The 17,950-nt window shown below is 39.1% G+C and overlaps 1 protein-coding gene across 1 annotated transcript in view; it reads left to right on the top strand.

Moving 5' to 3' along the window:
- LOC116729356 (breakpoint cluster region protein) overlaps positions 1–17,950 on the top strand; it is a 48,719-nt gene that overhangs the window by 19,191 nt on the left and 11,578 nt on the right. Inside the window, exons 3-16 of the mRNA XM_032577830.1 lie at positions 1,614–1,718; positions 3,859–4,044; positions 4,941–5,048; positions 5,202–5,262; positions 5,348–5,400; positions 5,487–5,627; positions 10,954–11,075; positions 11,848–12,013; positions 12,179–12,298; positions 13,082–13,157; positions 13,253–13,357; positions 13,449–13,523; positions 15,377–15,474; positions 15,580–15,711. Of these exons, the coding sequence (XP_032433721.1) occupies positions 1,614–1,718; positions 3,859–4,044; positions 4,941–5,048; positions 5,202–5,262; positions 5,348–5,400; positions 5,487–5,627; positions 10,954–11,075; positions 11,848–12,013; positions 12,179–12,298; positions 13,082–13,157; positions 13,253–13,357; positions 13,449–13,523; positions 15,377–15,474; positions 15,580–15,711 (1,548 nt within the window). The remainder of the gene's footprint in view (positions 1–1,613; positions 1,719–3,858; positions 4,045–4,940; positions 5,049–5,201; positions 5,263–5,347; positions 5,401–5,486; positions 5,628–10,953; positions 11,076–11,847; positions 12,014–12,178; positions 12,299–13,081; positions 13,158–13,252; positions 13,358–13,448; positions 13,524–15,376; positions 15,475–15,579; positions 15,712–17,950) is intronic.

Below are 17,950 nucleotides of genomic sequence, written 5' to 3' on the forward strand. Positions count from 1 at the left end.
ACTCTTCCACTGACTCTGACTGTACTGTGATAGCAATAAAGGCTATGAATAAAAACCCTATTTATTACTTTAAAGTTGTGTACTGGCTGTGACACCGTGACACAGCATTCATAGCGGCACAAACACAAATATTGTTTTTGAAAAATATTTTGATTTACAACAGGATTCTTTAAGACCCCAAAACTGCTCACAGTAACATCATTTAGTCTTTTTTTTCAAATTTGCTTATATTTATTGATGTTCTCATGAAACTGTGGAGAAAACAGCAAAAATAACATTTATCATAGAACCAGTCTTGTTTTTTTTATTTACCATCAATAACTGAAATTTACCATGATATTTATCGATGACAATAAATAGTTGTTTTTTTTAGATAAGATAAAAAAAATCACAATAAATGATGAGCAGTACGATAAATTCTCACCCCTGCTTTGTGTTGGATTTTTCAGAATGAATCCGTTAAAACCTGCAACATTTCTGGTTGTAGAAAATGTAAAAAGGTTCAAGAGGTATCAAAACTGCACCTCGTTAAACCCACACTACACCTTTAGGATGTCTTTAATTTAAGCCACTAACTAATTTTATTATGGGATTTGCTTAAATTCAGGTAAATATAGATGTATGTAAAAGCCAATTCTTTGTGTTATTTCAGTTTCCTTTTTGGTGAAATCAAATGATTTAATGAAGCAACATGTGAACAAATCTGTCTGATCATAAATCGATTCATTCAGTTTGTCACAGTTGCTGCAGCAAGCTCAGTTAAATCACATCTAACGGGTTATTTCTGACATGGTCCAAATAAATCTGCTTATATCAGATTTAATTGCTGAATTAAAAGGTGTCAGCGTGGCAAATTAAAATGGAAATAAAAGTACTTCATATATGTTTACATTGCTGTATTCTCTGTTTAATAGCTGAGCTGCTGTATAAAAGTAGAAATTTTAAAAAATGCCAGCCGATGCGCCCACATGCCACCAATTAAATGCAGAGCAGCATGTAGCTGCCAGATGGGGGAATGCTTTTCATTGTGAAGCGGGGCGTCGGTGAAAAGGCCGCACGCAGTCAGCAAACACACGGTAGCCAAGCAGATGTTTGAAAAAAACAAAAAAAACTTGCATCCCTGCCCATTTTTTTGCTCTGTTCCTCTCATATCTGCGGTATTCTTCTCTTCTGATGTGATTTTCAAAGCCTAAGTGACGGCGGTGGGTGGGGGAGGAGAGGGCTGGGCTTCGTTTTCACTCCAGCACACACACACAACAGCAGAGTTATTACTGACAGAGTTATTCCAACTGAAATGAGCGATATCTTTGACCCGCTTCAAACAACTTCTTGTGGAGAGAGAGAAAACAAACATTTGTCTTTTTTAAGAGGTCAGGAGTGTCGGCTGCTGGCCTCCTGGAATGTAAAACTCCTGCAGAGTGCGATAACGACTCCAGTTCCCACATTGCCCAACAGCTAGTTAAGGTTTTCTGCTTGTGGGCAAGTTTTTAAAGCTTATTTTGCGTTTCAAGTTGTTGTCATTAATCATCTCGGTTAAAAATTAAAAATGTCTTCATGTCTCAGAAGGTTTTTTTTCTTTCTTCTCTTTCCCCACCATTTCATGTTTGTATCAGGTGGAGCTGGAACAGGAAAAGGGGCAGGAGATGAGGAAGTGGGTTCTGTCTGGGATCCTGGCCAGCGAAGAAACATACCTCAGCCACCTGGAAGCCCTGCTGATAGTATGCAACAACTCTTTATGCTGAGATGTCATTGATCACATTCTGAAACGACTATAATATCCACTAGAGATGCAGCCAAATATTGTCCGGTCAAATTCTCAGATTGATTGATCACGTCGCTAGATGTTGAAACTACTGAGAGAATAATACATTTTACAGCTTAAATTAATAATTAATTGTCAAAATCTTCTAATAAGTACTGAGATAAGAATAATTAGACACATGCTAAGTTTAGATAATTGATATAATGTGCTTTTTCGATTTTCGAATCATTTTCTGCTACATTAGTGTGATTGTTTCTATAAACATGACAAATATTTAAGCTGTTTAGGCAAAAGGCACATAGCTAAGTTTTGTTGTGTTTTTCATTTATTTTTCCATACACAAGTCAGAAATAAAGAAAAAAAAATCACACAGTTCTTTAAAAAAAACCCCAAAAAAAAACTAATTGATGGATGACTAGCAGATGGCTCTATGTTGGTCCCAAAAGGATAATTTTCAGATATTTGAGTGTAGTTTAAATAAATAAAAATCCAAAATAAAAAAACCCCCACAATATCAAATGAGCCCATGATTTTAATATGAGGTGTAATATTTGTAAAACATTAACAATAGACACAAAAAACGTTGATTTTTTTGAGCCGCCCCGTACCACGGTGCCCTGAGCTACCGCCCCTTTAAGCCCTTTTTAATGTCTGGCTTAGCCTATAACTAAAATCTGGTTTTGCTGTCCTTAGTAGACAACAACTGGTCTAATGTGTTTTTATAACTGAATGAATCGTGAACTCTAACCTGTTGTGGGGGTTTTGTAACTTCCTGGATGAGACGTCAATGCCTCCTTGGAGTAACCTTGGCAACCAGCCATTCCAAAGGAGGCCTCCCTGCTGCTCCCAAAGTTACAAAGAAATGGCTTTGTAACCATTTGGAAATTGATTACATCATTTTCTCTTTTTCTCCTCATCCGTTCATGAATTTCTTTAGACCAGGACGTGATGTGTTTCCTTTTCAGATCTTTTAGCTCACTCCATGTTGTCAGACAAGTTTCTACATAACGGATTTCTTGTTCAAACAGGTTTAGAAGTAAAACGGGCCAACGTGTGGCTTGGGAAACGGACGATTAAAATGTGGTTAATCACAGTTAATTCATGGCTTAACAAGTGGAGGAGAGTATGATAACTTTTTCACATAGGGCCATGATAATTTGGTAGTTTTTTTTTATTTATTAATAAATAAAATCATCTGCTGTAATCTGAATGTTATATTTACTCACATTGTGTCTGTAGGAAATAATTTCTTTCAGGATTTAACACATGTACTGTAAGTAAAAACAAAAGAAATCATTGAGTTGTCAATTCCGTTTTCAGAGCATAGTGCCTTTTTAGGTTTTTGTTTTAGCATTCTTAAGAAATATATTAAGCATCTACTCTCTGTTTGATTATTCACTGACTTAAACCATTTAAATACCTAGAAGGAATTGTGCAAGATGGATCTAATTTGGGCTGCACCTCTTGTGTGAGAAGAGCCACGTCTGGGCAGATCCAGACATGGGATCTCTGTCTGAGCAAGACCGAAAGTCTAATTATGGAAGAAAAAAAATGTTCAGTTACATTCTACTTGCTCTAAAAATACCAATATTTGTTCGTCTAAAAGTTATTTTTCACCCTGCTGGTTAACAGCACTGATTTGACATTTAAAATTAACAGATGTTCTCCAGAAATGTATTTGAACTTTGAAAAAAAAAAAAGAATAATTACAAATCACAAGAGCAATTATTTAATTGAAGAAAAAAATCCAGCAGAAAAATGAATGTAAAATAAAATTTCTAATGACAATGTTTCTAGAAAATTATCCTATTAGCAAAATCCAAAGCACATTTGGTACTGCTATTAGATTAATAAAATAAAATGGACAGAAATCATTTAGAATATGATTTATGCTTCGGAAAATACTGATAAATCTGAACACATGAGCAATAAGAAATGTGTGAATTAACGTTTTCTGCATTCATAGAAACAAAGGCACTAATCAGTCAAAGCTTCAAAAAGTTAATAAATGAGTGATTTGAAGTACAGTATTTTAGAGTTTTGTCAATTATAATTTAACTTGTTTAGGGTTGATAGTCTGTGCTTGTCTCTTGTAGCCCATGAAGCCCCTGAAGGCGGCAGCCACCACCTCCCAGCCGATGCTGACCATCCAGCAGATAGAGACCATCTTCTTCAACGTGCCTGAGCTCCACGAGATCCACAAGGACTTCTACGACGCTCTGCTGCCCAGAGTCCAAGACTGGAGCCACCAGCAGTGTGTGGGCGACCTCTTCCAGAAGCTGGTACGCCGGTTTTGATTTCACTACACCGGAATCAGTTGTGTTGCTCTCTTGAGTCCTCGTAAAAATCAGAGGAAGTAGTGCCTTGTATTTTTATCTATTTTCTTTGGCATGGGTGATGACATCCAGGAGATAAGTCAACGTGTCTTGACAATGCTTCGACACGCAAAGCTTGTTTTTCCACTCACTTTGATCCAACTACTGTAGAAGGAAGTTGAGGCTAACGCATAAGAAAACCAAAACAGAAATAAAGGAAGCCCATGGGAAAATGGCTGGTATGAGTAAATGCTTGCAACAATCATCTTTTTTTTAGTTACATTTGACCAACATTTACTTACAGCTCCAAACCCCCCCTCCCCCCCAAAAAACCTTGTGATCTAAACCTTGTGAGTAAGAACGCTCTGCATTAAGAAAGGAGAAGCCCCGCATAGCGTGTGGGGGGGGGTTCCATCAAAGAGACCACCGTTTAGCACGTGAGCAACTTTCAACAAACTAATTACAGCTCTGCCTAAATGTCATAACTTTGATCGCTAATGATTGCTTAAAGAGCAGAAAACTTGCCGAGTGGAAAGGTGATGGTCTCTGGCTCTAATTGTAACGTTTTTGTGTTAATCTCGTTGGAACTCGTGTCTGATCCGAGTAGACTGCCTGGAGGCGTCCCCCGGCCAGATTAAAGAGCCGCTTCGCCACATTACGAGCAGTAAAGGAGTGCTCAAGGCTCCGTAGGAGGTTGAGCTACCTCGGCGAAGGCGAAAGATTAAAGGCACATACGTAAAGGGGTTTATGAACGCCGGCGAACGCTGAGTCAGACTCGGCTGGGTCGGCTAAGCGACGCATGGCGTGCTGCGCTCACCAATACTCTTTAGTAACGTGTAAGTCTCTCTCTGTGTTCACCGCAGGCCAGCCAGCTCGGGGTGTACCGGGCCTTCGTGGACAACTATAAGGTTGCCGTGGAGACGGCAGACAAGTGCTGCCAGGCCAACGCGCAGTTTGCAGAGATATCTGAGGTATGTGCAGTGGGGCCGCAGCGTTCGAGGTTCTGCTGCCTGAGACAAGTGATGACAGGGCAGTTTTCTCTAGTCCTTACAGCAGCTGCAGTCAGTCAAGCTCGCTGTGGATTAACCAGAGTGTTTGTTTTTTTCTTCTCCCTCTTATCTCAGGATCTCAAGGTTAAAAGCACAAAGGATTGCAAAGACCAGTCTGCCAAATATTCTCTGGAAAGTGAGTATTGAGTCAGATGAAATGTCAACTTTCCTGGTACTGGAATCCATTGTTTTTGTTCACTGTGACGACTCCTCGTCCACAGCTCTCCTCTACAAACCTGTGGACAGGGTGACACGCAGCACTCTTGTTCTCCATGTAAGTCCGTAATTGAAGCCACAATTTTGCACGGGGGAACCCTTTTCAAAACCGAATTCCTTTGATTTTTCTGTTTTCGCCTTTAGGACCTGCTGAAGCACACGCCCTCCGGTCATCCAGACTACCCGCTGTTGCAGGATGCCCTCCGCATCTCTCAGAACTTTTTGTCCAGTATTAATGAAGAGATCACCCCACGCAGACAGTCTATGACTGTTAAAAAGGGAGAGGTGAGTTTGTTTGGAAACTTGAAGAGTTTCTACTGCCTCAAGATTTGTTTATTATTATTATTTTATTTTGAATATGCAGATTAAACTTAGCATCCCCACTTATTACAAAATAATATACATTTCACAATATCAAATGAAATTTAAAGTGGCCGAATTATGTAAAATCAACCCTTTTCAGCTTTACATCTTATTATAGTGTTATTCCCTCATCAAAAACACACCTGGAGTGTTGCTCTGATTCTGTCATGTGTGTCGGAGAAATCCTTTAATCTTCCATGGCAACTATTCAACTGTGTAAGACACCTTCAATACACAGCTGCTCCTTGGAGTTACAGTTTTCAACCTTCTGAGCTTCAGCCTCATAGAGCCGCCCGTCCTCTTTGACTCCCCCATTTCAGCTCCTTCAGACTAACCAGCTACAATTAGCAAACATCTGGTGGAACTGAGCATCAGTTGATGTTTGCTATGAACCCAAAGCATAAAGACATTAAGACAGCTTAATTATTTGTTTATTCATTACAAGTCATACCTGATTAAATCAGCTTGATTTAATCAGCAAGCTAAAACATCTGGCTAGCTGTTAGCATCCATCACTCTGAAAAAGTATTGACCTTTCCAGTAACCTCACAATGATCTGAGATCTTTCTTCTTTCTTTTTTAAACATTATATTTATTGAATTTTATAAGATAATAACAAACAAGTGACAGTGATACGTTTGACATAAGATTCACATTAAACAACTTGGTCCCCAAAGTAAACAAATATAAATAATAAAGAAACAACAATAAAAAAAAAACAACTCAACAGTACATATATCAGGAAACAAAAACAGAGAAATAAAAAAACACGCAAAAAGACTCGGCAATCTGCACTGTTCTCTTAATTTCCTTTGTAGTGTTTCAGAAACTCGGTCAACGGTGTCAGAGGAAATTTTGCTCCCTTTCCTTTGACAATGTAAGTGAGTTGCTCCAGAGCCATTCATGATGTCATCTCCTTTACCCACCTGTGGTTTGACGATATGACCATTTATTTCCAGTGTAGAGATATTAATCTCTTGGCCTGCAGGAGTACAAAGTCAATCAATTTTAACTGTCTGGAACTAAAAACACAGTTCTCTGGATAAATACCTAATACACACATATTAGCTTCAGCAGGTACATTCACTCCAACAATCTTTGACAAAGTTTGCGTAACTGAGTTCCAATATTGCTGTAATTTTGGACACTCCAATACACAGTGAAAAAGAGTACCCTTTCCAACCAAACACTTACTGCAGCTGGCTGGGATGTTAGGTTCCCAGCGGTTCACTCTGACTGGAGTTAGGCAAGTTCTCATCAGCCACTTGTATTGAAGGAGTTTCATCCTTGTATTAATTGACTGCTATTGGGCTTTTAAGCATTGCAGTTTTCCAGTCCGCCTCTTGTATCTCTTCTCGGATGTCAGATCTCCACGCGTCCAATCTATCTGCGGTGGATTCCTCATCATGCATTAGTAAGGCTGCATGAAATAAAGAAATGTGACCTCTCGTCTAGATTTTCTAGTACAATATTCTCTAGGTTTGACAGTGGTGGTTTGGATTCAATCTGTTTGTGTTTTGACATAATGAAATGTTTAATTGGTAAATACTTATAAAAGTTACTTCTTACATTGTGTGTGAATTGTGAGACAGTTATTTTTTGTTTTTAAGCATATGCACTGACTGATGGCACCTTTTAAATTTCGTTGTCCTTGTGACAATGATAATAAAGATTTATCTTATCTTAGATCTTAACCAAGAGCCTCTTTCTGTGGGAGTTTGTATGTTCTCCCAGTGTTAGTGGGGGTTTTCTCTGGGTGCTCAGGTTCCCCATAGATTTCCAAAACCATATAAATTGGGGTTATTGACCAATGTAAACTGTCCTCAAGAAAGGCAGCATTAATTTCTAGAAAGTTTAATTTGTGAATGATTCAGATCAGAGAAAGAAACAAAAAAAGTCATTTGTGGTGAGAAAAGCAAGATGCTTGTTTTAGAGAACCAGTCCTGGTTTTAGAAGAACAGTAAAGCTACATATAGTTGTATTAAAAGTGAATGAGTTGAAGTATTTGGGGCTTCCCAAATGATGAAAGTCCACTTCATTTAATCCTCACTGAGCTAAACAGGAAATTGTCTGGGTTTTTACTGTAAATGTATCATATGTCGGGATAGCTTATCCAGAAAAAGCCAGACCCATTAGATGGGGGGGGAAAGATGTATAATAATTCCCCATGTGACTCCCAGGTTTACCGCACTGCATTTTATTTGAATTATTTATTTCTTTTTTTTAAATAAATCCTCCTTGTGGATTTCAGGATCACACCTATAATTTCCTCCCTGCCCTGACAGTTGACTGTAAAAAAAAAAGCTGAGAGCACACGGCGTCTGGAAGGCACAGTAAGACAGCAGCGTGAGTCAGGCTGCTGCTGACTCACTGGCCTGAATGCCTGTTGCGAAAACAAGTTCAGGAAGCGGCACAAACACAGGAGGCTAAGAGGTCTCCGTGTCGCACAACCAGACAAATCAGCCGATCTTTGCGCCGCGCTCACTCCCATCCTTCCCTGCTGTGGTGTCAAATGCTCTTCCCAGAAATCACCAGCGTGTTGCCTTATCGACCAGGCTGTCGGACGGAGCAACCTTTTGCACTGGGTGGGCGCGCTGACTTGTCTGTGTTTCCTGACTGCCTTTTCTACTCCCTTTTGTAGAGCACACATCTTATTGCTAGGATTCAGATGGTCTGACTGGGAACTTCCTCTGTCCTTTCCTGGGAACTTGTCTTGCCCAGAAGAACAGGATTCAAAGTTCCTAAGAAAAGTCTTTCGCATGTTGTCTAAGGAAGCCTGAAAGGCCACAAAGAGATTTACTGATAACAAGCCAAGCCTTGACAATTTGCTTTAAAATTACGAGGTGGTTGTTGCAAATGATGAGCTGTTGGCTAAGTTTGTATCTCTGCTAATGTTTTTGCTCCGTAAGTGCCTGTAATTACCCCAACCATTAAAACCATAAGAGTTTATTTAACTTTTCCTCTTGTGCATACCCCAGCGCTCGGTGTCTCCTCACTTGGGCAGAAAAAAAAGAAACAAAACAGACACGCAGTGTTTAAAGCTTGACATCTCGTGCAGCGATGGCTCCTATTTTTTTTTCCCATCGGCATTATTATTGACTTGCGGTCACGTTTGTGTCCCCAAAAACAATAAGCGGAAGTAACCCTGGCGCGGCGCTTTAAAAGCAGGACTCTGCCGCTGGATGCGCTTGATTCTCTCACCAGAGTGTTTGGAACGAGGCCGAGTTGAGCTGGAGCGTGCGGAGCGCGGCGGAGGAAAAGCTTTCCCTGTTTTTCTGCAGCTGTGGTTGGTATGCTCACATGAGCAGTGCCTTAGCGCAGGGGTCAGAGGGCAGTGGAAGAATTTAGGTGCACGCTCTTGCAGGATAAAAGCTCAATTCCATCATATCCGCCTTGAACCCCAGACTGTTTGGTTTGACTTTGAATAGAATGTCAAATACTAAAGTCTGTAATTGAATACAGACTCTCCTTACAAAGGTGCAGTATCATGTAAAATTTACTTTTTAGAGCTTTCCATCATGTTGTAATGTTATTCACTCATCAAAATCATACCTTGATTCGTTCATGAATGTTTGAAAAATCCTTTTATCTCCCATGGCAACCATTCAGCTGTGCAAAACTCCTAGTTGGACATAGCTCCACCTTTGGCTCCTCCTGCAGCTCCTCCTTAGAGCTGCAGTTTCCACGCTTCCTCCTCACAGGGCCCCACTCCCACGCATATTCTCCACTCAGCTCCTTCAGACTAGCCAGCAGCAATTAGCAAACGCCTGGTGGAATGTTGTATCAGCTGAGCTCGTTATAGGAACTACTTAGTGCAACGCTGGTAAAAACGTTGTTGAAGGGTTGAAAGAGAAGCCATGTTGTGACGACTTCCTGAAGGCGGCGTTTCAGAAAGAACAGAAGTTTTTCAAGATACAGAGGCCCAATTTCAAAGTGTTAAATTCTAAAGTAAAATTAATTTTAAGAAATATCTGATGTATTCAGCATTTTTATAACAACTGAAGGTAATATAGTTGCTTGATTGTGCTATAAAATGCCACTATGTGCCTGAGAAATACATAATACTGGGCCTTTAAATTCATGTATCTTAAATTAAGGCCTTAAAATGTCTGAAATGTATCTTTTAAAAAAATGTAAGTTGGCCTTATATACGCCAATTACAGGTCTTGTATTTTGTCGTGGCAGGTCTGTTTTATGTTGTATGTAGTTTTTTTTTCTTTTGAGACCTTTTTATCAGGCAAAAGATTGAGTCTCACACAGACATCTTCATTGCTTTTGGTAACTAGCTACTACTTTACTCTTGCTGGCTAGCTAACTAGCGTTTTATGCGTCTATATGGGTAAGTATAGATGTATCACCAGCTGGTTGGAAAATGTTTGTTTTTGCCACTTGCTCTCCTCCGTTGCCAGCCTATGTGACCTTCCGAACCACCCCAACAAAACAGGATGTGAGAGTCAATAAAATTAGTAAAATATTATAATGATTTCTCAAATGAAAACTTTTCACACAAATGACAATCTAGACATAAAGTGTATTACAAAATTTACTCTTACTGGAGTCAAATTTCTGGACACCGAGTAACTTCACTGAATGAAGATCAAACCTATTTTCACCAAAAATGCATCAGAAAGCATCAAAATAGGTAATTCATTTGTATTAATGCTATCATTTTAGTCTTCAAAATACCAGCGTTTGTGCATGATTTTATATTTTTAGTCCGTCTGATGACATTTTAAAATATCAAATTTGATTTTTTGCTTTAATTGCTTGGTAGTCTTTTTACAGACTACGTTTTTACTCTTTCTTGAGTAATTGTTTTTACTTCTACTTGAGTAAAGTTGAAGTAGTGCTGCTTTTACTTTAGTACACTTTTTGGGTACTCCTCTCAACACACTATGCTCACAAAAAACCACGGCAGTAGCAGCATTATGCTGTTCTGATGTTGGAACAGTCAGAAAAACATATTTTTTTTACTTCTGCACTAATCCTCCAGATTATTCCAGTCCAAGTTCAGATCTAAGTCCACTCTAGAATCTGTGGCCAGGCTAGAAAATTGAGCAATTTTTTTTAGCTATTCCAATCTCAACCTTCACCCCATTTTTTTTTAGCAAAAAATATAAACCTGTTTCTTCTGTCCTGCATTTTATTTCACAGTTATGAACAATTTGTGTCCTTTTCTTACTCGAAATCCTGTTGAAACACACGGAGGTTTGTTGTCCTCGATTGATTTGGTGTTTTTCTGTGGCAGAACCGGCAGCTGCTAAGGGATCGCTTCATGGTGGAGCTGGTGGAAGGGTCCAGGAAACTCCGTCACGTCTTCCTCTTCACCGACCTGCTGCTCTGCACCAAGCTGAAGAAACAGGCTGCAGGGTGAGTCCTGCTCAGAGACGCTCATGATCAGGCCTAAAACGATTAATCTGGTTAAACTCTAAGAACCGAGTCTAGAAATAATCGTCAACTGATTTTGTTATCGATGAATTGTTAACGGGAGTATACAGACTCAATAAAGAAAAAAGTACTTTGCTGAAAGAGTAACAAAGCCACAACTGTACAAAAGTATACACGTTACATTTAAGTTTAGCAAGAACATTGACCCAGAACTCTTAAAGTGACATCGTTTTAGCTCCACCTGGCTCAACTCCTGTTAAACAAAAACAACAACCATGTAAAGCACCAATTATTAATCAGTTAATCCAAACAATAATCACCAGATCAACTCTACACTGTATTACTGGTGTTAAGTCAAGCAGAAAGGAATGTGTTGTTAGAAGATTTTTTTTTTTATTTCTTTGCTACAAACAATTGAGTTTTCACCAAAGAATTGGTGTGCTATTGCATTTTTGGAAATGTCTATTTTATTTTTTTTAAAAGAAGAAATTGACTTGTTTAAGTCCATCTTTTAATGTATCTCTAATATTAAAAAAACCTGAGTTGTTAAAGATTAATCAGTCCTAATCAAGCTATTTTTCCTTCCAAAATCCTATTATAAGCTTTGAATCTTATTATTGTTACTATTTTTTTTGCATTGGTGAGTGAAAGATTATAACTCAAGCATCAGTTCAAAGCACATTTAATGAGACATAGAAACACATTATCATGATAGGGAGCCTTGAGAAGTTTTAATATGCGTGTCGTCTTAAAGAAAAGGGCAACAGTATGACTGCAAATGGTACATCCCGCTGGCCGACGTGACCTTCCAAACCATCGATGACTGTGAGTCCAGTCCCATCCCTCTGGTCCAAGACGAGGAGATCGATGCGATGAAGATCAAGATTTCCCAGATCAAGCATGAAATCCAGAGAGAGAGGGTGAGGATAATTCAACAAAAAAACACCAAAACACCAGCAGGTTTTGTGGAACAAAGGATTCAAAAATAGCATGAGGAACTTAAACAGTAGAGTGTGACTAGAGCAAAGCATCAAGTCTGTGACCCTGAAGAGTGATAACTCTCTTCCTTTTTTTTTTATCTGCAGAGGACGACGAAAGGAGCTAAAGCCATAGAGCGGCTGAAGAAGAAGTTGTCTGAGCAAGAGTCGCTGCTGCTGCTCATGTCCCCCAACATGGCGTTCAGAGTGGCCAACAGAAACGGCAAAGTGGGTCACACTAGCTACTAACCCATTAACCATGACGTTGCACCAATTTAAAAAACAAACTTTTTTTGATAAAAAGTTTTTGCGCGTAGTTGAATTTCACAAACCTGCAACAGGAACAACATTTTTATATATCACACTAGTCTACTGGCAGAAATGTTGAAGAAGACGATGGGAAGTGGAAGGACGACGATGGTTTGTTTTGGGAGTTTTTTTGGACATTGTGCAGCTGGCTCAACCAGAGCTCTTACTGCATCACACAGTTCATAAAAGTCGTGTCTCATTCCAACGTGATGAATCTTCAGCTCTACTGTAAAATTTCTGACTACAATTTCCCCAAAACGCTGCATAAGTAGCTACTTCCAAGTAGGCGGGGCTTGTCGCTAAAATGCCTGAATAAGACGTCGATGTCTCCTCTGATTGGCTGAGGGCCGTGGATGAATTATGAATATATATATAATTCTACTGTTTATTTCTGCCTCCACCACAATTTTTAATGACTTGTTGCGTGAACAAGCTTATTTACATATGATTATATTTACATTTCTTATTTAATGGAAACACTGCAATTTTGAAACGTTGTGTTTTCAACATTAGTAGAATATAGACAAAGTTTTCCACACATTTGTAAGGAAAGCAGCTACTGACTGGGTTTTAAAACACTATTGTGTTTATCTGTTGAGGATTTCAGGTGACAAGTTTGGCTTCTGCTGCCCTCTGTTGTTGATGGCAAAGAATTACCGGACCGAGCCATGACGATTGTTTTTCCTGCTTTTTGTCTTTCAGGGATTCACATTTCTGATCTCCTCTGATTACGAGCGGGCAGAGTGGAGGGAGATAATTCGCGAGCAGCAGAAGAAGTGTAAGTTTCATTCTGATTTTCAAACTTGTTTTTTCCTTCGTCTTTAGCAGCTGTGATCTCACTTCTCTCTCTCGCCCCAAAATGGCGTCTTTCAGGCTTTAAGAGCTTCTCCTTGACCTCTCTGGAGCTGCAGATGCTCACAAACTCATGTGTGAAGCTCCAGACTGTTCACTCTATCCCAATTACCATGAGTAAGGAAGGTGAGGCACCCACTTTGCCGCTTTTCATCCGGTTCATTTGAATAAACAACGCTTTGTATTTCAGTTGTTAACTTAAATTCCTTCTGCACAGATGACGAATCCTCTGGTCTGTACGGCTTCCTGAACGTCATCGTCCACTCTGCCTCTGGACTCAAACAAAGCTTAAGTAAGCAGTCCTTATCTTGTGTATTTGATCAGAGATCATGATCCCTGATGATTTTCGCTTTCCGTGTTGCTCTCTGTGCAACTGCCAGCTGGGAGGGGAACAAGTGGGATTAGTCAGGAACGCTGTGTACAAGCTGCCTTAGATATGTCTGTGGCCTCTCACATAACTTTACACTTTATATCACAAAGGCTATTTGTGATGTAAAATGTTTGTGTCAGAGATGCTGTCTGACACAAACCTTGATCAACAGAGACAGTGAGACTGAGAGTAGACGTGTAAAAACAAGACAGGAACAGAGATTGTTGTTTGTCCAGAGGCATCATGCTGCCTCAGAGACACTTCCCTTAAACAGTGTAGCACAGAGGCAGCAAACTCATTTTATTTTGGGTCATATCAAGATCATGACGGTTCTCAAAGTGCCAGTTGTGCCAGGATGTAATGATAAAACGTATTAATAAACTGCTAAAATATTGAGAAATAGTTTTGGTCTGCATTTGATAGCTTCTTTTTAAAATCAAATATAGTGAACATCTTTGGACATTGGTCAGTCCCTTCAGGATTTTGCAGTTGTTTGTGATTTTTTTCCTTTTTTTTGCAATCAGATTTTGTTGTACTATTTTGCTACGTTTGTGCTCACATATATAGCATATATTATTATTATAAATTATAATTCTAGTCTTGAGTTCAAGACAAGAATTCAAGTAAGGGTGAGGTAGGGCTGGACTATGGATGGATAACAATGTATATCACTATAGACACAGGATCAGTATGAATAGATAATACGCTGGATATAATATTCAATACTCAATTTATAGAATATTCACTGACCTGTGATCCAGAACTGCATTGCATTCTGGGGGATGTAGGAAGAAGAAAGGTTTTATCTGCTCAACTTCTTATGACTAGCTAAGCAAAGTTGGTGGCATTACCTAACTCAATCCCTCTTTGGTTGCCTAGCAACAACCTGTTAAGTAACTTGCGCCGCAGCAGTTTCAGGTTATCATAACTGCTTAAAAATGAAAAACAACGATGTGGAGTGAAAACTGTGGATAGAACAAGAAAGGTGATGACAGAAGTTTGGCAGTATTTCCGATATTTAAAACAAAAAAACAATTAATTATTGATTAATAATTAATCAATAATTAATTAGACCATATCAATATGGTCTGATATGAAATGCATATATCATGATATGTTTTTCAACCAGGTTGTCCAGCAATTGGCAAACTCCTGGTGGGATGGCACGCCTTCTGAGTTCATTATAGGAGCTAGTTCTCAGTAAAACGTTGGTAAAAACGTTAAAGGGTCAATAGAGGAGCCATGTTGTGGCAACTTCCTGGAGTCTCAGAAAGAGCAGGAGTTTCTTAAAGAGACAGAGTCCCAATTTCAAGGTGTTAAATTAGGAAGTAAATTTTCTTCTAAGTCATATTTGCATATGCAGCCTTTTTATAACTACTGAAGGGAACATAGTTACTGGATTATGCTGTAAAATGGCACAATCTGCCTGGGAAATGCGTAATACTTCCTCTTTAAGTTAATGTTCTGTTTGTTTACACTGTCTTTTCCTCTTGTCGATCACATCATTTAAAAAGAATCTCTAGACCGTTTTAATAGAAAAATTGATTTTGGAGCTAGAAATCATTTCTGAATTGAATCACTAAACACTTGAGATATTTCCATCTGTAACTTATGTGTCCCTATGGACATAGAGACCCACATAAAACATTATGGTGGGGCAGATTTGGCCCCCTGCGCCTTGAATTTGACACACGTGGTGTAGTGTGTGTCTCAGCCAGATGATTAAAACAGATCCTTAGTGCTTTAGTTTCACTTTGACGCTGTTCTGCTTTTAGATCTGTACTGCTCCCTGGAGGTGGACTCCTATGGCTACTTCGTCAACAAAGCCAAGACCCGTGTGCACAGAGACTCCACAGAGCCCAACTGGAACGAGGTGAGGCTGCTTTCCAGAAATGCATAGCAAGATCAGTCATTTAAGTAAACCTCATGAAAGGGGATAAGGTTTACGTAATTTGATTTGCACTGTTTCCACTGCAAGGAGTTTGAGATCGAGTTGGAGGGCTCTCAGACCCTGAGGCTGCTGTGCTACGAGAAGTGCTGCGCCAAAACCAAGCAGAGCAAAGAGGAGGGAGAGATGACGGATAAGATTGTGGCCAAAGGACAAATAAAGGTAGGAGAGAGTGATGTGAGTTACAGGAAGCAGTTTCAGTGATGTACTTGGGGTGCAGCTGGGGATTCAGACTGCACCGATTTTCTTCCAGTATATTTTGGGGAACTTAAGGAATCATAGATCCCCAAAATGTCTTCTAAATATTATTGAAATCCACCACACTTTATTCAAGGTTAGCTTGCAGTTTGATTTACCCATATGCATGTCGGACCACTTTTTTCAGTAACGAGAAATCTAACGCGCTGCTATTTCAAAACCAGTAGTCAGACTCCAGTTACTTATCAAAATCACTTTGCGTTACTGTGTGTTACTGTCTTCTTTTGGAATTTAATATTATTTCCTCTACGCGTCTTGGGGAGTGACCACCGTTTCTATGCGAGAGTTATCAGCAGCGACAGAAATGTAAACAATGGAGGGAGGAGGGAAATGTGGGCCGCAATTAGGATGCCCCTGCTCCAGTCTAGAGATGACAGTTGTTCTACGTTGGTGTCTTTGTCTGCTAATCGCCCCTTCAAGGGCCTTTTGCTGCTTTTGAAGAAGTGAGTCATGAGGCTACTGCTGGGTCAGCGGCGCTCGACCTCCTGATTGGGTGTTGTGACAGAGGCTGGATTAGACTTCGGGTCGACCAAATGTAGCTGCTGGCATCGCTCTGCTGAAGGGAGAGATAGTGGACGCTTGTTCATCAGCCGACAAAGGGATTTTCCTGCTGGGGACAGGTGGTTCAAACCACAGGAGAGCCTTCAAGGAGAGGAGCCTACGCGGGAACTTTCATTACCATATTTTGTGGTCCTGTTCGGATAGCGGAAAAAACAATAAGAAAAACTATTTATTGCTTCTTTTTCACTGCAACCTGTGAAAAAGAAGCAATTTTTCACAGATTACTATTTCACAGATTTTTCACAGGGGGTTTTAAACATTAATTGGAATTTATTGTAAAAATGATAACTCAAAATACTTAGCTTGAAAAAAAATCCTGATAAATGATAAACAATTCGATAAATGGCCACTGCTATGTAACATTCTTATTATTCAGCATTTGTTCACCCATAGTGTTGTTTTGAGCCTTTTTCTTGTGCTAACCTAATTGCAACTACAGTTCCTTGGCAAAATTGTTCAAACCTCTTGTACATTGTTACATTTTGTCACCTTGCAACCATAAGCTAAGACTAGCCCCTTCCTGACCTGTAGAATCAAGAGTGATATTGAACAGAACCTATCTGACAACATAAAGTAGGCTAAACGACATCAACACCAGCTCGTTGTACCCCGTCCTAAAGAAGGTCTAGCAGAAAATTGAACTGACGTTGTCTGACGCATTGAAGGCCTCGCTTGCCTCAGTTAAGCTCAATGTTTATGATTCTACAATATGAAAGAGAGAATCCATAGGATAGATCTAAGACCAGTACCAAGAAGAAAGCAGACCAGCTGATGATGATGATCCGAAGCACTCTGAAAGGTCCACCTATGAATGGCTAAAAAAACGCTCAATGCTTTGTAGTGGCCTAGTCAAAGTCTGGTTTTAAATCCAATGGAGAGGCTGTGATATGTCCGTGATGTAAAAGACTCATTAGCAGTTGTCACAAATACTTACTGGGAGTTTTTACAGCTATGGGAGACACAACCAGTTGTAAGGTTTAAATTAGGACTGAAACGATTAATCATGATGAATCGATTATTCAAATGATTGTCAACTAATTTAGTCATCAATTAATCGATAACTGTAGAATATAGACTCAAAACAAGGTGATGCAATTTGCTGAAAGAACACACTCAGAGCAGTAATTAAACCAAAACTGTGCAAAAAATTTATACATTTTTTTATTCAAAATGAAAAAAAAAACCTTCTTGTTTGTAAATGTTTTCTACCCAGAACTCATCTGGTTGTATAGTTGTAGCTTCACCCTGTTCAAAGTCTGTAAAAAAAATAAGAAAAAAGACAGAAAAATCTTTGCTATCCAATTATTAGCTGGCTAATATAATAATAAATCAGTGTACTGATGTTATATTAAGCTTTTCACATGGTGATGAAGTATTTTTTTAGCTATCGATTCATCCTTTGCTAAAAAAAAAAAAGTTCCAGTCTTCACTAAAGGAGTACTGTGTTATTGCATTTAGGAAGTGAAAAGTTTACAATTTTATAAATTAATTGAATTATTCCTTGTATTTTCATCTTTTAATGTATTTCTAATATTGCATTTAAAAGTCTTAAGTGGTTAAAAAAAAATCAGCATAATGTGTC

Source organism: Xiphophorus hellerii, chromosome 12 (assembly GCF_003331165.1).
Source record: "Xiphophorus hellerii strain 12219 chromosome 12, Xiphophorus_hellerii-4.1, whole genome shotgun sequence".
Classification (NCBI taxonomy): domain Eukaryota; kingdom Metazoa; phylum Chordata; class Actinopteri; order Cyprinodontiformes; family Poeciliidae; genus Xiphophorus; species Xiphophorus hellerii.